This window comes from Coregonus clupeaformis, chromosome 30, assembly GCF_020615455.1.
Source record: "Coregonus clupeaformis isolate EN_2021a chromosome 30, ASM2061545v1, whole genome shotgun sequence".
Taxonomy (NCBI): domain Eukaryota; kingdom Metazoa; phylum Chordata; class Actinopteri; order Salmoniformes; family Salmonidae; genus Coregonus; species Coregonus clupeaformis.
This window is the reverse complement of record NC_059221.1, coordinates 46,927,837-46,951,591: the sequence shown is the minus strand read 5'-3', so window position 1 is coordinate 46,951,591 and position 23,755 is coordinate 46,927,837. Positions and strand designations below refer to the sequence as shown.

General features: G+C 40.1%; 1 protein-coding gene across 3 annotated transcripts; it reads right to left on the bottom strand.

The window, feature by feature from the left end:
- Positions 1 to 9,478: 9,478 nt before the first annotated feature.
- Positions 9,479 to 23,755, bottom strand: elk1 (ETS transcription factor ELK1). Of its 3 annotated transcripts, none has more exons than XM_041857073.1 (9): positions 22,998 to 23,755; positions 19,484 to 19,692; positions 18,748 to 19,161; positions 18,493 to 18,636; positions 18,008 to 18,271; positions 17,794 to 17,929; positions 17,258 to 17,493; positions 16,883 to 16,984; positions 9,479 to 14,171 (listed from the first exon to the last, which is right to left on the bottom strand). In XM_041857073.1, the coding sequence occupies exons 1-9, from the start codon at positions 23,020 to 23,022 to the stop codon at positions 14,073 to 14,075; spliced, it is 1,629 nt and encodes a 542-aa protein (XP_041713007.1). In that variant the 5' UTR covers positions 23,023 to 23,755; the 3' UTR covers positions 9,479 to 14,072. The 3 variants fall into 3 exon arrangements, with proteins under 3 accessions (XP_041713007.1, XP_041713009.1, XP_041713008.1); XM_041857075.1 differs by having other exon boundaries at positions 18,787 to 19,161; XM_041857074.1 differs by having other exon boundaries at positions 23,479 to 23,755.

Below are 23,755 nucleotides of genomic sequence, written 5' to 3'. Positions count from 1 at the left end.
GGTCATCGGTTAGGTCATTCACTTTCTGTAAACGAGAAAGAATAGTTTCAGGTGAGGTCATGTTTTCCAGTATAAAGGTAATGTGGCAAACATGATACAGACACAATGTAATTTATTATGCACACAAACACAGTGTATTTTTTATGGCAGCATAGTTATTGGTGGATTATGATATTGTTATTATTTATTGTGTACTTTCCTTACCTTGCATTATTGTAACTAATTATGGATGTTTAAATGATATATCATAGAATGAAATATGACTAGTAGTTTTGCTTTCTCACCATACTCCCCTCTTTACACAGTCTACATAGCAACCGCTAATCCTTTGTTGACATAATAGCAGTGGTTCTTTAAAGGACGAACATGCACGGTCAAAGCGACCCAATTGTTGCATTTCAGTCTGTTTTTCCTCCACTAAGCCACTAAATGACAACCTGCATGTCAGTGTGTGTAGCTGTGGCATCTGTCCAATCCCTTCATAACTGGTGATGCAGATCTCCAACTCACAGGCAAGAGAGATACCATGGACAGGCATTCTCCCAGGGGCTGCTATTTGTCTGTACAAAAACATGGCGTTTTTATCTTTATTTTTGATCATGTATGTTATGGAACATTTTTATTAGAACTACTTACCTACCTGCGTAAATGTGTGTTATTGCTTACTTAGGTATTGTATGTTGAACATAGGGCTATGTATTGTCATGCATTTAGGTTCCATGTGCTTCATACATCATGCAATAGTCTAAACTATTTATGTATTCACAATCTCTGTATTTGAATGTTCCAAAGCAATTCAATTACTATCTGAGGTCAGTAAGTGATATGAAAACTAGACGATAGCAAAGTGGATTCAGAAGAATCCAAAAGGATTAGATATGACATGAAATTAGATATTTGATTTCCAACCCTATTACTCCCAAAGCCCATTTAATATCCCAGACACTTTTAACCTTTATTTAAACCAGGAAGTACCATTGAGGTTAAGGATCCAAAGACTGCATTTACAGGAGACTGTTTGTCATATACATATGGCTGTTTGTCTTAAAGAAATGTGTGTGTATATATATATATATATATATATATATATATATATATATATATATAATTATTAAATAATCATGGAGATGACTGAACATATCAAATGTATGATAAGGTCATATGTTCAAAATGTATATTTCTATCTCAGGTTGATATATCTTTGTTGGATTACCATGATGAAATTACAGACCAGTCTCTCTGAAAGTCTCTCAACCTCAGTGTAAACAGTCTTTACAGCAAATAAGTTGTTTGTGTTTATAGTGCTCCTTCACACACTCTGGTTAATGTGTGAGACCTCCGACCTGTGTGTCTGTCTTTCAGCTCCCCAGCGCTGAATGAAAAACAATCACACCCCTTGAAATCCGGGATTAAGTTGGATTAGGAACGCAAATATTAATTCCCCTGGGTCGGGACTTTATTGTGCTTGGTCGGCCTCGGTCTGTTACTCTGGGACAGTCACGTTGCAAGTGACACAGAAACATCCAAATGCCTTAGGACTTCAGAGGCTTTCTGATACTGAGATGCTCAAAGTGAATTCCAGTATGTCATAGAGAACTGTATTTAATGCTATATGTATCTCTAGTGTAGTGTAGAATAATACCAGCTAGACAAAGAAGTGATAGCATTGCTGTGTTGAATGCTAAAGGAATCAAACTTGCTGGATTTGAAATAAAAAACTAACTGAAGATGTTACATTCATGTCTTTTATTTTGGATAAACATTTACTTGTAATAATTCAAAACTAATCTTGATAAAAATTTTATGATTTCATCTGGGATGTCATGTATATTTCTGGACTAGTTGAGCTAGTTATTGTTGTATTTTAATTGTTATTGTTTACTGTAGGTCAGGATATTGATCCAGCATTAGAGCACAGTGCTGACTCATCAACAGACCAGGGAAAGGTTGACGTGTTTGAATTCTTCCCTCTCTCCTCTCCTCTCATCCACCACTCTCTGTTGTCCTCTGGCTTAACCAGGAAAGAAGCATGCAAATTACTATAGCTGTAAGCTTTTCTATCTGTTTAGTAGTCTAGATTTCTATAATGTGGTCTTTGTCTATTCACCGCCTGAGGAGGAATGTTAGTCAAAACACATTCACTGATGCTGTACTGTAATTCTGAAGTAATTCTGAAGTGGTGCCACAGCATTTTGTGAACTTTCTGTTGCACTCACTCTGTGTGTTACTATACGTATTCAGCATATTATGCTTATGACTATGTATTGACCACAGCATTTAGTGGTCACCTTACTCATTAGTGAAGGGCAAAGTGCAAAAAAATTGGATAATACAATTCAATATGTTCAAGGAGACAGAATTGCTGAACTGGTTTGAAATATACAGTATGCTCCTGATGGATAAAGGGACTGTTAGGGCACAGAGAGGCTAATTTCACATAATTTTTATGGGACCATTTGAGATTTTAAATAGCCGCCCACCATTATATCTAGGTCAGAGTACGTTCTGTGTCATTTTAGAGGAATAGGTTTTAATGTTAGCAGTTGGCACCAGTCACTTACTAATGTACTGTAGCTTTAGCACCAGACCCTCACTCTGCTTATCGATTGTGAACCCTATGTATGTTGCACCTTATTTTATGGTTCACATACACTACATGGCCAAAAGTATGTGGACACCTCTCGTTGAGCATCTCATTCCAAAATCATGGGCATTAATTTGGAGTTGGTCCCCCCTTTGCTGCTATAACAGCCTCCACTCTTCTGGGAAGGCTTTCCACTAGATGTTGGAACATTGCTGCCGGGACTTGCTTCCATTCAACTACAAGAGCATTAGTGAGGTCAGGCACTGATGTTGGGCGATTAGGCCTGGCTCGCAGTCAGTGTTCCAATTTATCCCAAAGGTGTTCGATGGGGTTGAGGTCAGAGCTCTGTGCAGGCCAGTCAAGTTCTTCCACACCGATCTCGACAAACTATTTCTGTATGGACCTCGCTTTGTGTATGTGGGCATTGTCATGCTGAAACAGGAAAGGGCCTTCCCCAAACTGTTGCCACAAAGTTGGAAGCACAGAATCGTCTAGAATGTCATTGTATGCTGTAGCGTTAAGATTTAACTAAGGGGGCTAGCCCGAACCATGAAAAACAGCCCAAGACCATTATTCCTCCTCCACCAAACTTTACATTTTGCACTACGCATTTGGGCAGGTAGCGTTCTCCTGGCATCCGCCAAACCCAGATTCGTTCGTCGTACTGCCAGATGGTGAAGCATGATTCATCACTCCAGAGAACCCGTTTCCACTGCTCCAGAGTTAAATGGCGGCGAGCTTTACACCACTCCAGCTGATGCTTGGCATTGCGCATGGTGGTCTTAGGCTTGTGTGCGGCTGCTCGGCCATGGAAACCCATTTCATGAAGCTCCCGACAAACAGTTATTGTGCTGACGTTGCTTCCAGAGGCAGTTTGGAACTCGGGAGTTAGTGTTGCAACCGAGGCCAGAAGATTTTTACGCGCTACGCACTTCAGCACTCGGGGGTCCCATTCTGTAAGCTTGTGTGGCCTACCACTTCACGGCTGAGCCGATGTTGCTCCTAGATGTTTCCACTTCACAATAACAGCACTTACAGTTGACCTATAGCAGCTATAGCAGGGCAGAAATATGACAAACTGACTTGTTGGAAAGGTGGCATCCTATGACGGTGCTATGTTGAAAGTCACTGAGCTCTTCATTACATTCTACTGCCAATGTTTGTCTATGGAGATTGCATGGCTGTGTGCTCGATTTTATACACCTGTCAGCAATGGGTGTAGCTGAAATAGCCGAATCCACTAATTTGAAAGGGGGTCCACATACTTTTGGCCATGTAGTGTATTACAAGGTACTGTATGTACTGACATACACTGAGTGTACAAAACATTAGGAACACCTGCTCTTTCCATGACATAGACTGACCAGGTGAACATGGGCCAGCATCCCTGTGGAACGCTTGCAACACCTTGTAGAGTCCATGCCCCGACCAATTGAGGCTGTTCTGAGGGCAAAAGGAGGGTGTGGAACTCAATATTAGGAAGGTGATCCTAATGTTTGTTATACTCAGTGTATATGGAAGTATTTTAGACCAGGGAGGTTTTCCAATGCCTCGCAAAGAAGGGCACCTATAGGTACAGTGAGGGAAAAAACTATTTGATCCCCTGCTGATGCTGATTTTGTAAGTTTGCCCACTGACAAAGACATGATCAGTCTATAATTTGAATGGTAGGTTTATTTGAACAGTGAGAGACAGAATAACAAAAAAATCCAGAAAAACGCATGTCAAAAATGTTATAAATTGATTTGCATTTTAATGAGGGAAATAAGTATTTGACCCCTCTGCAAAACATGACTTAGTACTTGGTGGCAAAACCCTTGTTGGCAATTACAGAGGTCAGACGTTTCTTGTAGTTGGCCACCAGGTTTACACACATCTCAGGAGGGATTTTGTCCCACTCCTCTTTGCAGATCTTCTCCAAGTCATTAAGGTTTCGAGGCTGACATTTGGCAACTCGAACCTTCAGCTCCCTCCACAGATTTTCTATGGGATTAAGGTCTGGAGACTGGCTAGGCCACTCCAGGACCTTAATTTGCTTCTTCTTGAACCACTCCTTTGTTGCCTTGGCCGTGTGTTTTGGGTCATTGTCATGCTGGAATACCCATCCATGACCCATTTTCAATGCCCTGGCTGAGGGAAGGAGGTTCTCACCCAAGATTTGACGGTACATGGCCCCGTCCATCATCCCTTTGATCCAGTGAAGCTGTCCTGTCCCCTTAGCAGAAAAACACCCCCAAAGCATAATGTTTCCACCTCCATGTTTGACGGTGGGGATGGTGTTCTTGGGGTCATAGGCAGCATTCCTCCTCCTCCAAACACGGCGAGTTGAGTTGATGCCAAAGAGCTCGATTTTGGTCTCATCTGACCGCAACACTTTCACCCAGTTCTCCTCTGAATCATTCAGATGTTAATTGGCAAACTTCAGACGGGCCTGTACATGTGCTTTCTTGAGCAGGGGGACCGTGCGGGCGCTGCAGGATTTCAGTCCTTCACGGCGTAGTGTGTTACCAATTGTTTTCTTGGTGACTATGGTCCCAGCTGCCTTGAGATCATTTACAAGATCCTCCCGTGTAGTTCTGGGCTGATTCCTCACCGTTCTCATGATCATTGCAACTCCACGAGGTGAGATCTTGCATGGAGCCCCAGGCTGAGGGAGATTGACAGTTATTTTGTGTTTTTTCCATTTGCGAATAATCGCACCAACTGTTGTCACCTTCTCACCAAGCTGCTTGACGATGGTCTTGTAGCCCATTCCAGCCTTGTGTAGGTCTACAATCTTGTCCCTGACATCCTTGGAGAGCTCTTTGGTCTTGGCCATGGTGGAGAGTTTGGAATCTGATTGATTGATTGCTTCTGTGGACAGGTGTCTTTTATACAGGTAACAAGCTGAGATTAGGAGCAATCCATTTAAGAGTGTTCTCCTAATCTCAGCTCGTTACCTGTATAAAAGACACCTGGGAGCCAGAAATCTTTCTGATTGAGAGGGGGTAAAATACTTATTTCCCTCATTAAAATGCAAATCAATTTATAACATTTTTGACATGCGTTTTTCTGGATTTTTTTGTTGTTATTCGGTCTCCCACTGTTCAAATAAACCTACCATTAAAATTATAGACTGAGCATTTCTTTGTCAGTGGGCAAACGTACAAAATCAGCAGGGGATCAAATACTTTTTTCCCTCACTGTAGATGGGGATATTTGATGGGGACATTGAATATCCCTTTGAGCATGGTGAAGTTATTCATTACACTTTGGATGGTGTTGCAATACACCCAATCACTACAAAGATACAGGCATCCTTCCTAACTCTGTTGCCAGAGGGGAAGGAAACCACTCAGGGATTTCACCATGAGGCCAATGGTGACTTTAAAACAGTCACAGAGTTTAATGGCTGTGGTAGGAGAAAACTGAGGATGGATCAACAACATTGTAGTTACTCTACAATTCTAACCTAATTGACAGAGTGAAAAGAAGAAAGCTTGTACAGAATACAGAATATTCCAAAACATGCATCCTTTTTGTAACAAGGCACTAAAGTCAAAAATTAGCAAAGCAATTAACTTTTTCTCCTGAATAGAAAGTGTTATGTTTGGGGCAAAACCAATACAACACATTACTTAGTACCACTCTCCATATTTTCAAGCATAGTAGTGGCTGCATCATGTTATGGGTATGTTTGTAATCGTTAAGGACTGGGGAGTTTTTCAGGATAAAAAATTAACTGAATGGAGCTAAGCACAGGCAAAATCCTAGAGGAAAACCTGGTTCAGTCTGCTTTCCACCAGACACTGGGAGATGAATTCACCTTTCAGCAGGACAATAACCTAAAACACAAAGCCAAATCTACACTAGAGTTGCTTACCAAGAAGACAGTGAATGTTTCTGAGTGGCTGAGTTACAGTTTTAACTTAAATCTGCTTGAAAATCTATGGCAAGACCTGAAAATTGTTGTCTAGAAATTCCCTCTACCCCACCCCCACAAAATAAAAAAATAAATACAAATAAATAAATAAAAGATATATATACACTGTATATATAAAACAAATGAAAATGGAAAATATACTCTAAAAATTAAAAATTAAAAAAATTGGTGAATGCACCAATTTGTAAGTCGCTCTGGATAAGAGCGTCTGCTAAATGACGTCAATGTAAATGTAAATGTAAATGATGATCAACAACCAATTTGACAGAGCTTGAAGAATTTTAAAAATAATAATGGGCAAATGTTGCACAATCCAGGTGTGGAAAGCTCTTCGAAACGTACCCTGAAAGACAGCTGTAATTGCTGCCAAAGGAGCTTCTACAAAGTTTTGACTCAGTGGTGTGAATACTTATGTAAATAGAATATTTCATTTTCAATAAATTTGCTAAAATCTCTAAAAACATGTTTTCTCTTTGTCATTATGGGGTACTGTGTGTAGATGGGTGAGATAAAAAAAACTATTTAATCCAATTTGAATTCAGGCTGTAACACAACAAAATGTGGAATAAGTGAAGGGATGAATACTTTCTGAAGGGACTGTATGTATTTCTAGTGTATGTAGTCCCGTGTAGCTCTGTTGGTAGAGCATGGCGCTTGCAACGCCAGGGTTGTGGGTTCGATTTCCACAGGGGCCAGTATGAAAATGTATGCACTCACTAACTGTAAGTCGCTCTGGATAAGAGCATCTGCTAAATGACTAAAACGTAAATGTGTAGGATAATACCAGTTAGACAGAGAAGAGATGGCATTGCTGTGTTGAATGCTAGAGGAATCAAACTCGCTGGGTTTGAAATAAAATATGTTTTTTATATAAACTAGAAAACTAACTGAAGATGTTAGTTACATTGATCTATTTCTTTTGAATAAACATTTACTTGTAATAATTCAAAACTCATCTTGATAAAATTAATATTTTCCTTTTTATGATTTCATCTGTGACGTCATGTATATTTCTGCCTAGTTGAGACAGTTATTGTTGTATTATAATTGTTATTGTTTACTGTAGGTCAGGATATTGATCCAGCATCAAAGCATAGTGCTGACTCATCAACAGACGGTTGACGTGTTTGAATTCTGCCCTCTCTCCTCTCCTTTCATCCACCACTCTCTTTTGTCCTCTGGTGTAACATCATTTGAGGAGTCGCCTGAAGCATGAGAGGAATGTGAGATGGAGGAATAGAGCAGTGGTGAGGCAGAGGGCTCGTAGTGAGGACGACTGGCTATGTACTACTCTGAACTTTGTGTGGTGAGCTTTCTGGCGCCCAGAGCTGCTGAGGCATCCCCCAAGTGGGTGCTTCACAGAGTGGAAGAGCTCTTCTTCTAAATTCCCTCACATCTCACACACTCCTATGCACTTTGATAAAAGAATGCCTTTAATAGGTTGCACCTCACATGTCAATATAGTGATTTAGTTTGATAGTCATCTTGGTTAGGCTACGTTATGAAAAGCGACCTCATCGAATAAAGGTGACTTTTCTCTAATGATCAAAGAGAGTAATTAAGAGTTAATGAGTTTTGATGACAAGCCAAAGTGTCATTACCAAGAGATCAGAGGGCGTATAGCAATAAACATTCAACAGCAGCAGAGCCCAGACAAGGCCATCCGTTTGGTGAAATGAAACGTTTGGCAGCTCTGTGATCCATGACAAGGATCAGCTATCTCACCATCTGCATCAGTCGTCTCCCAACCTGCCTGCAGACGGCCAGGGAGTGTGCTGCACTCTCTTTACCTGCCTGCACAGACGGCCAGGGAGTCTGCCTCACTCTCTTTGCCTAATCAACTCCTCTGTAATAAAGCCTCTCCACCTCTGCTATATGGAGCAGATAGTCTTCCATCATTCCCTCTCAACTTCCAGCCAACTGTTATCAAAGAATATTTTCTGGGAGTGTTCTGGGGTTTGGTTAATCAGTACATTGTGTGGAAGTTCTGCTGTGCCTCTGCTTCCTTTCCACTTTTAATGAATACCTGGTACCCTGGAGGACGCTCTCCCCAGAGGGATGGTGACACCGGCGATGGAAGCTCCTTCGGAGAGTGCTTTTGGAATATTTTCTGGGGGATATAGTACTGTATATTACACAGGTTGCAACTAATGCTATCACAACCAAAAACAGGAAGGATGATGGTGGTTGGTTTCTAAATTAAGAGGCTGCATTTTGATATTCAGAGAGGTTTTTCATTTGTTGTAAAGTTTTGGTATCAAGAATATCTCCCAACTGGGGCATTATTGGTTTCTGTTATTTCAGAAAGTAGAAACCTACATGCTGATGAAAATGATCATATTCTGTTTGGTTGAGTGTAGTTTTAGTGTTGGCATACTTGTTTGACTGTCACTCCACACACCTTTTACCATTGTGCATCATTTAAGCTAAACCTTTTGAAGTATACTTCAACTGCAATACACTTCAGAGAAACAGACAACATCAACGTGATTTCAAAGAAAGGAAGAACAAAACCATGTACAGAACGAAATAGGATTTTATTAACTCCTAATATTAGTTCTAGATCTGTTTTTAGAAAACAAGAATAATATCTATTAACATTTACACAACCAAAGTGAAGTGTGTAGATAAAAATAGTTTGTCTCTCTTTCCAGTAAATATAATATATTTGGATATTTCCAAAAAAATAAAAACAAACCCTCCCCTCTGTAATGTAAATAAACCCCCAGAGACAATCACTCCCATGGGGAAGGGAAGAGGCTACACACATCAGAAACCCAAATGCCACAGAAACAAACAGTCAATACCTCAAAGACATTGGTACTTATTTCAGCCAGAGATCTGACATTTTTCACAAACATATATACAGTGTTTTAGGTTTCCCCAAACATTATTGAATAGAAAACTGTACACAATGACAAAGCTCTCACACAATAGTACATGTCAAGGTTGTAGATCCATAATGTTTCAGAAACGTTCAAAAAGAGACAATAAAATGCAGCTCAAATCTCTGGTCAGAGTTGAGAGCCACAGAACGTTTGAAAACACAACTGCAAGTTTCATACAACCTAAAAACAATGTACTGTATGTAGCATTTAAGTTACAATGAGATGAAAGACAATGTGTCTCTGTGTGGTGTTCAGACTATAGCGCTCAAGAGCAGAGTAAAATATCCCTCCATGGAAAAAGACAATCAATACATCTTTTGCTGGTGAAAGAAGTGGTGAACTCAAAAACTGAAGTTTATCGAACTTCTAAGCAACTCAAGATGCTCAATTTTTCCCACTTCTGGTAGGTGATAATATGTTCCAATAAATGGCTTTTCTTCTCAATATGCATCTCACCCGTTTCAAAAAAATCCCTCACTTGCATAAGTGGATATTTAACACCCAAATGTTCCTCATCTCCATTTGTCCAAAAACTAAACTTTAAGGCTTTGGCTAATTCATTTCTTACATCATTTGCATTGTAGTCTAAAAATAATGATTAAATTCATACATGCTGTATATTATTAACAGTCTCAAGATGGTTCAGAATGGCCTGGTGTGTTTATATCCAATTTACATTTGATAGATATCATAGTTTATTAGTTCAGCTAAACTTGCTTTGCGTTAAAAACTGATTTCCGTACAGTTTTCAGGAGATTCGAGACAGCAAAATGCAAAAATGTGTAGACTATGGGACTGGGACAAAGAGGGCCAGTTTGTTAAAGACAAGCACATGACCAACAACCTCCTCTTCACTGGGAAAAAACTGGTTGAATCAACATTGTTTCCAAGTCATTGTGAGGACGTTAAATCAACGTGAAAAACTGATTGGATTTGCAAAAAGTCATCAACATTTCCTTTTCTTTTCTTTTATCCCAACATCCAATGACATGGTGATTTGTTTTTGTTGAATTCACACTAGTTGACAACTCAACCAAATGTAAATCGAACCTAGATGTTGAACTGACGTCTGGGTCATGAGCCATCTGAAAACTGGGATGAACAGAGGATCAAGTGAATATTTTCATGTTATCCATATCTGAAAATAGCTTCAATATGAACTCATTTAGAACATATTTACAGCACATTACAAGGCTTATGTCCATAAATGCATTAGAATAACAAACTCTGGCACACAACAGTCAGATCCTCTTATCATAGAAGACGTAGCAGAGCGCTGTATCTACGTGATAAAACTGCAATAACACATTTACAAAAGCAATACATTTCTGTATAGACAATTATTCATATGCAGACAAACACACTGTATTCTTAGGTATATCACTTAGGCTTGTATTTCCAAGAATAGTTTTAATTTGTGACCAGAACGGACAACTTCTATATCCAAGGCTTTTGCCCCAACACTGAGCAAACATAATCTTTCAGTAGCAGTCTCTCTTCTGGAGGCATTCAGTAGCAGTCTCTCTTCTGGAGGCATTCAGAAGCAGTCTCTCTTCTGAAGGCATTCAGTAGCAGTCTCTCTTCTGAAGGCATTCAGTAGCAGTCTCTCTCTTCTGTAAAATGCTGCCGTTTATCCCTCACGACCTATGACATCCCTATCCCATCACTGTTCCTCTATCTGCTTTAAACTGTCAGCCCATGGGTCTGGGAAAATCCTCCAGCTGTCAAACTGAGAAATAGGCCAGGTATTTGAGAAATCCATCAACATTCATGTCATAAAAGTGACTGGTCAATAGTAAACACATTTCATTCAATTGCCTACACAACACAAACATGCTAGGTTACAGAAAAATGTATCACCAGTACTGTAGCAATACACAGGCAGAAGTATCATCAGGGTACTGGAACTACAGGACGGGGACAGTATTACACACAAACTATCAAAACTATCGTTTTTGAATTAGAGGGGGTTAGTACATTTTAAGCCCCATGTAATACAATGGAATAATCTTAGCACACAACTGTTAAAAGACAGCAATATCATGAACAGAACACAGCCTGAGATGTATAAAGCTACAGACTGGGGTGTAGGATGTTCAAATATACAGAGGCATTCATTATCTTCTTGTTTCCATGATGTTACAATTTTGTTGTTAAATACACTCTGCACAAAAAGACAGTCTAGCCAACAAGGCATTGCTAAGAGCATTGTCATAGAATAGATTGCATGTATATTTAGAACTGTTGTTTCTAACCGTTCAGTTGCAATAGTGTGATCAGAGTTAGAAATTACTTTTATCCTCATGTCATGATGAATAATAAAAAGGCATATTCTTGTGGTAAGTGTACCACCATGACATCGGAGTTAGTGACTGATCACAAACAGACTTTAAAACATGTCATACGTGTATGAATGCCAAACAGAGAAGGGTAACTGATTTGATGAGAGGGCACACACTGTTCCAATACTAGCTAATTGTGTTGCCAATTGTGACCAGGAATGAAGTAGAAAAAAGTCAGTCCCTCAAAGAGGGTTTTGACATTGTGATGTTGAGTTAAAGGTAAAGTGCTATGCATGAAACCACTGGCCAACAGTCTTTACTTGACTAGAAGTAGGGTAAGAGAGTGAAGAGGGTACTTAGAATAGCCAAACATCCACTAGGATTATTTTTAAGTGCTTCTGAGTGGGCAGATGTGACATCATTTCAATGGTTGCTTAGTAATCGTATGAAGCCTATTTCCTTGGATCTGCTGGGCACCTGTAACTATAACCAGAGGTTAGACAGGCTCACAGAGAAACAAACAGTCGCAGAGCAGTGATCGGAGAAAGACACATTACATTCTGGGGAGAGGATTCAACCAAAACACTTTAACAGTTTGGTTCAATTCCTTATTCTTGAGGCACTCCTATGTTTTTAGATACACATTACAATTTTGATATAAAATATCCCAAACTAACATGACAAATTAAATACCAAATGCAACTAGTGGACTCCAGTGCAGTAACAGACCAAAAGAGCCCTGCCAATAACAAGTTACTGTAGTTCACTGACTCTAGAAGGACAACACTACTTCATTAGATGATACAGTGATTATATTTGGAAAGGCTATTTGGTGTGAAGCTGGACTGTTGTTAAGGATAATAATGCATCTCCTTTAACTGGGAGCAAGCTGAGCTAACAATGTCATAAGTCAGAACTTTATAAAATGCACTCTTAAGAGTAAAGTATACTCTTTTAATGTACAAAAATAATTGTTGGACACCTATTTCTAATCAACCAACAAAGCTTTTAAAGCTCTTTGCTATAAGCAGTCTGAATAAATGTAAATAATTGTGTCAAAATGTCAAATCGTATGCTGATAAAAAAGTAATGTTTTTTTATTTTAAAGGCTAGTGGACAAATATCTCTATATCGACCAAGTTGTTCTCAGTAAAAACTCAATTAAATAAAAGTTGATCAAAAGCTTAACAGTTATATTTCAATGATAACCTAATCTGTTGTAAATTATAGTTGGTCTTCACTCTTCAACCATGCCGTATAATGCTTATATACATTTATGTTAACAAACCTTGTCTTTTCTAAATCCATTTTGAAAGTAAACTGGGGATTCTGTGTGTGATTTTGGTAGCATTATAAGGTGTTATAGCCCTTGTATGAATGAAGGCTACCACTGCATCTCTAAAATTACATTGGATTTAATCAATGCTGCTGGTCTTTGGTCAAGTTTCACATTATACTCCAGAACCAATGTTCCATCTTGGCATCAAAATAATAAACAAGTAATTAAACCTAAAGGAAAACCTGGAATGGACAGTGAACATGATTGAGTATCAAATTCACATAACAATAGAATGTGATCACACCTAATTCTCCATCAAAATAAACAATACATTTTAATGTATTCATCTGAATCGTTAAAACACATCCACTGGTTCTCTGGTTTTCATGTTAAAATAAAAATGGTTGACTTTTCCAGAATAAAAGTTCCAATCCAGCCATGAGATTATCAATGGTAAGCGTCATTTCTTTACCATGATTATAAAATGTTCAAATGACTTGGCTTCTTAAAAAAAACTGCATCAAGCCTCAACATCCCTTCCAAGTTCATCTCAGAGTAAAACGCTCTGAATGGTACCACCACAGGTATCCATCTCTCTTCTTCATGTAATTGGTCATTTGAAAAGTACTTGAGAATAAGAAACCAATTGCATGTAAAACAATGGGCAAGCACTACCATAAAGCTTTCATGGACAAAGTTGAATCTATACAGTCAAGTGCCCTGTCATTGGGGATATTATAAAACAGGAAAATATATCAAGTTAAAATTGAGGCAAAAATATGAATCTACAAAGAAAGAGAGACGCACCAAAAATACCTTATCTGTCGAGACAAAAAAATTAAAAATAAAAAATAGTATCCCCTCTTAAGTTTCAAAGTTGCCAACACCACCTCTTGGACTTGATCCAGAACCGCTGGGCTAGCCCGTCATGAGGTTCTTTGAATGAAGACTCCAACTGCTAAAACATCATTCAACAGCACTCCGGACACCAGCTCTCCACTCATGAGTGCACTCTGGCTGGGAGCACTTGGTCTGATCATGGCGTGTACCTTCTGTCCCATAGGCTGAACTGGGGAATCAATGTCCACAGGACTGTGGAAGGACTCCAGGACTCTCCTCATGGTTTCTGTGGACCTGGCGACAGCACTACAGGAGTCGACAGGCCGTCCACACTCAAGGCAGGGATATGGATATGATTGCTTCCATTGGAGGGGAACTAAAAACAATCAAGTACAGCTGATTAGTAAAACCTAGAGTATCTACTTCCTGTTCCCCATTTGTTGTGTGTTAAAAGGCTCAACCATGTAATAAATTAGAAGTTGTGGTCCAGCACTGGGATGGTGTAAGATGATGTTGTAGTATGATTGTTAACCAGTAGAGAGAGATTAAAGTATTTTCTATTAATGCAGATAATGTACCTCAGCCTATATACATGGGTAAGTAGTAGTGCTGAGCAATTAGTGTTGTTTTTTTAGGTCGGTTTGATTCTTAAAAATTAATCACGTTTTTGATTTAGACCCCAAAAAATTATACATTAAAGATGCACTATGCAGAAATTGCTCCACCATTTCCTGGTTGCAAAAAAATGTAATAGTTTGCCTAATTTCAGTTTATGTGACAAAACAAGCAAGCATAGCGTAGAGCAGGGATCATCAACTACATTCAGCCGCGGGACGATTTTGTTCTTGCCGGAACATAATTACAAATCATTTTTAGACTGCAAATTGACTGCAAGAAGCCCAAGCAGATATAATGTTTGACTAAAACATTATCATTTTAAACCTTGCTTACATTTGTATACAATCACATGTCTCTCTATTATGTGTGAGAATACTCGGGAACAGATTTCTTAAATAAAAATCACTTGGAGCTGATTTCCTGGTGTTTTTACATTCTTATGTCCCCCAAAATATTATTATTATATATTTCTTTGGGGCTCAGAAAGCTTGGGGGGCCAAATAAAACCACCCGCGGGCCAGTTAGGGAACCCTGGTGTAGCGAATCATTATACCATCTAAACTGCTGTGAAATATATTTCCATTATCGAAAAATATTGTATTTCCAGCTGGTGTACAAAACCGAAAGTAAAAGACGCAAAAATGAAACTTAAGAACGGGAAGCATAGAAATAGCGCACATAGAACAGATCTACCGCTTCTTAGACTTGCTTTCAATGTGAATGACAGATCTATAACTCACAGTTCTATGGGAATTTGGTTGGCTCACCCAAAAAGTTTCATATTGCAGCTTTAAATGCACTATGCATTATGTGGGTTGAATGCTGTAACAACACAGAATAAAACAATTAAGAAAAGTCCCATGATGATAGTGACTGCCCATTACTGCTTCACTTATTAACCATCATTTATTCACATTACTTTAATAAAATATTTGTTTTATTTGACAACTTTTTATTTAATTCCAAGTCATCATCTCATCTCTATAGAGCTGGTGCCTATGCTGTCTCACTAAATCATTATTTGAATAGATGTTCAAAATAAATAAGGCATACTATTATGATCAGGGGTCTCCGACAGGTAGATCCCCAGCTACCAGTAGCTTGCAGCCCACCTATGAGTAGCTCGCTAAGCAATTCATTTTAAAAATGTGTTCCATCGCAAACTGTCAAAAACATAAAGCTCCCGGCTACTATCCAATCAAAGCCACATTGGCATTATCCCACCTCTGGTTAGCCACTATTGGCTTAAAAAGCCAAATGTAACAACATCTGCCAATACATTTCCAGCAATATTGCCCATGTCTGTCTATTTGGTGCGCATGTTTGTTTATCACTCCATATGTAGCCAGTGAGCGATGCTAATGATAACCGTCATGTGAGTAGACAAAGATTTTCCCCCAAAACCTTATCAATTAAATGTTAACTGCAAAGTTGGCCTACCTGCCAGAACTATATCATGATTATTTGTATCAATTGGGTGGCCATTGTTTTACAAACTGTGCCATGCCTTGCTGCAGCAGTGGTCCTAACAGCAGAAACATCGCTAGACTGACACATTCCTCTCCTTAAAGGGGAAATACATATTATTATGTTCTTCTGATGTGATTTAAGCATTGACATGGACTCGGAACATAATTTTCGTTGTTTCTCTATGAATAATTGTAATATTGAGAGTGAAAAACAGAACAAAATACCAAACCAGGATTTCTTTTCACAGAGAAAACTGAATTCAGGAAAATAATGTACAAAAGAGAATTTTATTGGGGCCTGTCATGCCAAATACTGTTTATTAACCATTATTTTACCAGGTATATTGACAGAAAACACCAAGGACATGCGGACGAGTTGCAGGGTAGAGGAGACGAGAAGAGAAGAATGTGCCTATTTGTAAGCTATATATATACCAAAAAATGTTTCCATTTTCAAAAGTAGCTCATGCTAGAAAAGATCAGAGGCCCTGGACTTAGATCATGTATTTTCAGGCTCGCAAAGCACTGCTTTATATCTCTCTCGATCACAAGCTCTCTTCTCTCAGTCAGTCTCCCTGTCTGCTCCACACAGACCGGACAAGTATGCGGGCGAGTAATGGATTATGGTCATTGTAGTTAATTACCATGTTTTCTGCGCTAAACTATGTAGAATATTGGCCTTTTGGAAACTACAACTCCCTACATCATCACACAGTTCAGGCTTGATCTGATTTATCTCTACAGAAACTGCACATCGAGCTCACAGAAGAAAAACGAACAAAATGGAATTGTTTAAAAACCGAAAAATTATCGACATAATCGCTCAGCACTAGTAAGTTGTGAGCAATATTATATGGCATTAGGTAAATGTAAAAGCATTTATAATCCAACCCATCTCTCTATACTTGTGTTAGTGATGTAGATGAGATCAGGATGGCCAGATGGCCTGCTCTAGTGCCCTCTGCCAGGCAGCAGCAGGGACAGAACAGGAAGGACATACCTGAAAGGAGAGCTTGGCCGGGCTCCGAGGAGCAATGGGACTGAGTGTGCTCCAGAAGTGGATGGTGGAGGGGAGAGGGCTGGGTGTCAGTAATACAGGAGTCTAAGGGACAGAGCACAGAAAGAAAAGACAGAAAATGTCAGACTATTAGCCAGTTTAACACAGAAACTGTTTTAGTCAATGCATGAATATCTTATCAAACGAAATACATTATGGTCTTGATAAATCATGTATCATAATAATTTGGTGAGGGTAGAAAGGCATTTGGAAAGTTGAAAACACACTAATACACCCACATTTGTTAAATGAAGCCCCAGGAAGAGTGACAGTTTTTGCGTCTTATGTGGCACTGACCAGGCCAGAGATGTCACTTACCAGAGAATGGGAGGTGAACACTGTAGGAGTTAGGGTGTTGGTGGCACTCCCAGGGGCCAGGAGGCTGTTGACGGCTGCATTGACCTGATCCAGTGACAGACCAGGGGGTAGGAGGGTTGAGGAAGAGGGCAGTTCTAGGACTTTGGGTTTCTTGGCTTTCGGTGGTTGTACTTCCTGGGGCGACCGAGCTGGAAGAGTAGCCGCTTGAAGAGCAACTGCTGGAGTCATGGAATGTTCTGAGTGGGAGAAAGGAGCCAGAATGAGGGAACAGTAGGTATACCTGTCTTTACAGGAATAAAACCCCAGTAATAAGAACAGTGTCATGTTTAAGTGAGAAGCCAGTGTTTGGATGACATATTGGCACGGGTGTAACTTGTGGAATAGACACCGGTTGGAATGCGGTTTTAACCAATCAGCATTCTGGATTAGACCCACCCGTTGTATAATAAGAGTTACCACACATCTAAAGTATACAGCAGAGCTACAAATATGTGAACATTCTATTGTGTGAGATGTGTGTTGAATGTATGACTTGCCTGGTAAATGGGCCTCGTCTTTGCCCTGTTCTTCCCCTTCCCCAACAGGCTGGCCCACTGGTTCCACGCAGGGTGGGAGGACATCAATGGAGAGGGGGGTTTCAGGTTCACTTGGTCCTGATGCAGATTCAGGAACCTAGAAGAGAGGGGAAAGGTCCAAATCAAACCATGGAACAATGGGAAATGTGATCTTGTGTGTTCTCTTCTCACTCACCTCTTCAACATGATGTTTCTCCTCCAAGCTCATGATCTCCACCAGGTCCTCTTCAGACGGGAGGCTTTGCTCTTTGGAGTGCACCACAGGTGAGGGCTTGATGACCACAAAGACAGGGTGGCCCTGAGGCTGGTTCACCACACACTCCCCCGGGGCCCCAACAGGGGTCAGGGTCAGAGGAGTGAGGGAGCCAGGGTCTGACACACTGGTCAGATAGATCTGAGGAGGGTCGCTTAGGTTCTGGGTCTTCTGTGGCTGAGACTTCTGGATGTTCAAAACAGCATTTTAAGAGAAACATTAGATTTGCACACCATGGCATCCAGAATCAGAATCCCTGAACAACATTTGAATCAACAGGGTACTATGGTTCAAACAGGGCATTTGGGTGCACTTTGTATAAAAGAGTTGTAAGCACAAATGTTAACATATGGATCAACAGAATCTTTGACAGAAGGAGGACATATTGTGACTTGTGAGTGTCTTACCGAGCTGCCTGTGGTTGACACTGACGGTGTCTGGGGGCTGAGGGCAGGCGTGGCGCAGGGAGAGGGATGAGTCAGTGTGACCTGCAGGCTGCTCTCCACGCTGCCACAGCCCTGCATGGAGGAGCTCTGGCCATCCAGACACACCTGATAGACAGGTAACACTTGTAGTAGTCTGAACCGTTCAATAGTCACTTCAATCACACATTTGACATTTCATCAACACCAATAACTTAAATTATAATTAGTAGTAATGACCATGGTTAAAATGGAGAGGTCCTCGTCGTGGGCCCTCACCTCCCGCAGCGTCCGGTCAGCGCTGTGGGGTCTGGGGGAAGAGTCCTGAATCAGCAGCTCAGTCTTTATAGGCTGTGGAGAGGTCCTGCAGGGGGCTTGGAGGGACTGGATGGTGAAGGTGGAGTAGAGGCCTGACTTCATGTAGTCGTTGCGAGAGCTGCGCTGGACAGAGACTGGAGAGGAACGCTGTGTCTGCAGGTTCTTGGAGGGGCAGTTAGAAGACCCCCCTCCTGGGGACTTGGTCTGGCCCGCTGCATCAAGATTCTCCTGTTGCTGAGCATCCTCACCGCCTCTGACACAGTCCACTGCCGAAGGGTCAGGGTGGGCCACAAACTTGTAGACAAACTTCTGCCCACTCACCTTCTTTATGATATTCTATAAAGGATTACACTGAATTAACAGACAATTGCAATAAACCATACTGAAAAAACACAAACAATTACCTCAACAAAATATCTAGCTGAAAGAAGTAGACTTACACCTACTGGGATGCTACCAGCTTACAGCTACACATAAATGATTTGTAATGGCTTTTTCTGCTTTGATGCGTGAGTTTACACCTGAGCACAATGCTGAGCTCATTGCTTGTGGACAGAAAATCAACAAATATGATTAATGTTATAGCTTCACTCAGTGGATCAAACACCTCATAAATACTTGAAAAAGTATCATACAAAACAGTAAGCAGCAAGGATACCTTATCATAGTAGTATCGGAGTGCTCTGCTTAGTTTATCGTAGTTCATGTTGGTCTTGTTCTTGCGGAGCCCCCAGAGGCGTGCCACCTCCTCTGCGTCCAACAACTTGAACTCCCCGTCCCCAGAGGTCCAGGAGATGAGGTGCCTGTGGCTGTCGTCCTCCAGGAGGTGCAGCAGGAACTGCCACAGCGTGATGGACGGGTCCATGGCTGCAGGGGTGAACAAATCAGAAACATGAGTGAGACTGCCTCGCAGCAACGATCCATAACAGACACAACATCTGAACGAGCTCTCACAGCCTCATTTAGATACAGAATCTAGTATAGCTACGGAGTTAAGATGAGGGCCTACTCATTTGTGCCATGGCTAGCAACTGAATTAAGGTTAGCCTAGGGCCTACTCATTTGTGCCATGGCTGCCGGTGTTGTGGGAAACATTGCTAGAAACAGAAAATATTTTGTGACACTGATTTGTTATTTTTATTTTTTAGATCTGTTACCATGGTGTACGAAACAGATTATTTTAATTATTGGATTTAATGTTGACTACCCATTCCCCTTAAGGTTTAACAACATTCAGTATTTTAAGTTCAAACACTACTAACATAAAAGAGCATCTTTATTAGTAGTGTGCTATTTCAATAGAGTGGGTAGTGTGCTATTTCAATACAGTGGGTAGTGTAGTATTTCAATAGAGTGGGTAGTGTAGTATTTCAATAGAGTGGGTAGTGTAGTATTTCAATACAGTGGGTAGTGTAGTATTTCAATAGAGTGGGTAGTGTAGTATTTCAATAGAGTGGGTAGTGTAGTATTTCAATACAGTGGGTAGTGTAGTGTAGTATTTCAATACAGTGGGTAGTGTAGTATTTCAATACAGTGGGTAGTGTAGTATTTCAATAGAGTGGGTAGTGTAGTATTTCAATAGAGTGGGTAGTGTAGTATTTCAATACAGTGGGTAGTGTAGTATTTCAATACAGTGGGTAGTGTAGTATTTCAATACAGTGGGTAGTGTAGTATTTCAATAGAGTGGGTAGTGTAGTATTTCAATACAGTGGGTAGTGTAGTATTTCAATAGAGTGGGTAGTGTAGTATTTCAATAGAGTGGGTAGTGTAGTATTTCAATACAGTGGGTAGTGTAGTGTAGTATTTCAATACAGTGGGTAGTGTAGTATTTCAATAGAGTGGGTAGTGTAGTATTTCAATACAGTGGGTAGTGTAGTGTAGTATTTCAATACAGTGGGTAGTGTAGTATTTCAATAGAGTGGGTAGTGTAGTATTTCAATACAGTGGGTAGTGTAGTATTTCAATAGAGTGGGTAGTGTAGTATTTCAATACAGTGGGTAGTGTAGTATTTCAATAGAGTGGGTAGTGTAGTATTTCAATACAGTGGGTAGTGTAGTGTAGTATTTCAATACAGTGGGTAGTGTAGTATTTCAATACAGTGGGTAGTGTATTGTAGTATTTCAATACAGCGGGTAGTGTAGTATTTCAATACAGTGAGTAGTTTGTATTTCAATACAGTGGGTATTGTAGTATTTCAATACAGTGGGTAGTGTAGTGTAGTATTTCAATACAGTGGGTAGTGTAGTATTTCAATACAGCGGGTAGACAGGTCTAATTCCAAAATAAAAGCCAGTAAACGAAGAGCTAGTGGCGAACAACAGGCCACGGAAAGAAAGGAAGGGCATTAGTAGTTAAGGAAGGACATGTTGGGCATGCAAATTAACCTCATTACCATTTTTATTCAATTACGTAACTCCTATCTAACACCTTGGAAACTATCACCATGGTAAAAAGCCTTTCATGAATGGTAACTAGGGGAGGGAAACAACAAAGTCTAACATTAACATATGTGAGTGTAGCCTAGTTAGGCTAGTACTAGAGTGTAAGGACGCAGCATTACTGTCAACATGATTTTGAATAACAAAGTTACAAGTCCTTTAGCTCAGGTGAAGGAGGGAAGGATATAGGTCTAGCAGTACCAGCTTCATTAAGGCTCACTCTGAACATGTCACTATGTTTCTGGGTGAGAGCTGGGATAGAAGAATTGAGCAATGTGCACATTTTGTAATGTTCAGCTAACCAGTGTACAATGCATCATACATTAAATGGCCAAATAAATATTAGCGAAACTGACAAAGAGTTGTTGTAAATCTGTTTTCACTGACAAACATTATTGCCTCAGAGGTAATTATTATTCATTGGCGAAAAGGTCTGAGATGATTTATACACCTGAATGAATGAACTGCATTGACCTCAAGACAAAGCAGCAGCATTGTGCATAGAGATTAGACTAGGATGTGGTCTATACAATCTCCATTCATTAAAAACTGACAGAAGAACAATTACCAAGGCAATCTTTTCTAGGCTAACTATGATTTTTTGGGGCTTCAGGCCACCCATATGACCATCCTTCAGGGGGACAATGCAACAAAGGGCCTCTCCATTTTGAGAAGTGGTATTAGCCATCGATCATGGCTTTAGCTTCGCTACAAGCATGAGACGAGTAATGCCAGTCTAATAAATGAATGTACTGAAAAACAAAGGCATAAATCACAACAACACCTAGAACTGAGGTGTAATGGTGTAGTCCAGTAAGACTGTGGTTTGGATGGTAGACATAATGGGAATAGGGCCTTGAGTGTGAGAAGTCCTGGGAAGCTGTGTGATGTTGCTTTTGTGGTTGATAGCAGGTACAGACCTTCAATAAACTGGGGTGGTGGAGGCAGCGGCAATAATTCTGTGAAGTGCAGTACCCATATGGGTGATCTTTAGGCTGAGGTAAGGCAAGAGAGGGAGCATGGTTCATGTACTGAACACATACATTTTCTTGATCAAGTTTAACCCTTCATTTTTGGAGATGACTTATAAATAGTTTAGTACTGCATAATGACCTATTGCTCCAGTGTTTGGTTTTTGTTGACATAGAAGATTTGGTATACAAATTAGCCTACAGTTTCCACTCACAACAGTTAGGCCAAGGCTATATAGAAATCAAGTGCTACTTGCGTGTGAAAATACACCCTGCAATGCACCTTGGAATAATGCACCAATTCTTGCTTACATGATGGTCCACTCTTGATAGTAAACTAATCTTACAGAAAGAGTGTGGCTTTACCTTCATGTTCTTGGAATGGGGAGCAAACTGCATCTCGTGAGTAAATCATTATACTACAGCCTGTACTGTAGTTCATGAAGATTGGTGATTTTGAAAGCAATTATTAAATGGCTGAACCTAACTACATACTGCCTACAAATTACTGTGACTATAATAAAATGCTTTAAAACACCTGTTGCGACATTGCATTTAGCTAGAGGCTAGTTCAATATCCACATGGATATTAGCAATCTAGTCACTGGCAACATCCTAGTCTGATCATGAACTGTAGGCCAAACCTTTCTATTTTTAGTTAGCACAAGATGAACATAAACAAATATACATGACAGTCGAGACTAGCACGGAAATGTTGTGCCCGACTACATTCAGATTACATTAATTCAGGGTAAACACTTACCACTTATCACGGGGTTAGAATCCATCTCGTCTTGAAATTCCTTTTATTTAATCCGTCAATCAAATTACGTCCATTATGTCAGCGTACTGAACGAAGGTGTCAAAAGTCGCTTTGCGTCACGGTAGAGGAGATGGATGCGATTTACAGATACAACACCGATTTGTTATTATGCAACAGTGATCCGATGGTAACACTTGCATCTCTCCCTCCATGCTACAGTAGCTGGTTATTGACAGTGGCGAGCTAGCTATCTAGAAGCTAACGGTTAGGAGTGTTTGTTTAGGGGAAAGTCATGTTGATTTAATTATAGCAGAGATGAGAATGGAATTCGCAAAACATTGGTTCGCTCCTTTTAGCTTGATAATCAAAACTTTCAAAATGACCTATGTTATTTTCTAAACAAATGAAAACAGATCATGTTGCTAGCTAGCTAACATAATCGCCAAGATTGCGTAGCAGCCCCTATTTAAAAAAAACCCACCGTCTTTCATTTGTGCGTCAATTCGAACGACTCAACGCTCTATGTAGACTTGCTTCCGAGTTCACTGGAGAGCGCCAAAAGTCCTCCATAATGTAAAAGCTGTTTGCGATTATAGTTCATGGTATAAAAAATTCAACAAGGTGTGCCTTCTGACGCCCGAACGGCTTGACTTAATCCTTTGCTTTTCCCTCGTTGCTTCCTGTTTCCACAAATGCCTCGACTACTTTCGTGTTCCACCATCACTCATTGCTGCCTGCTGGCTCTTTCCCTTGATCGG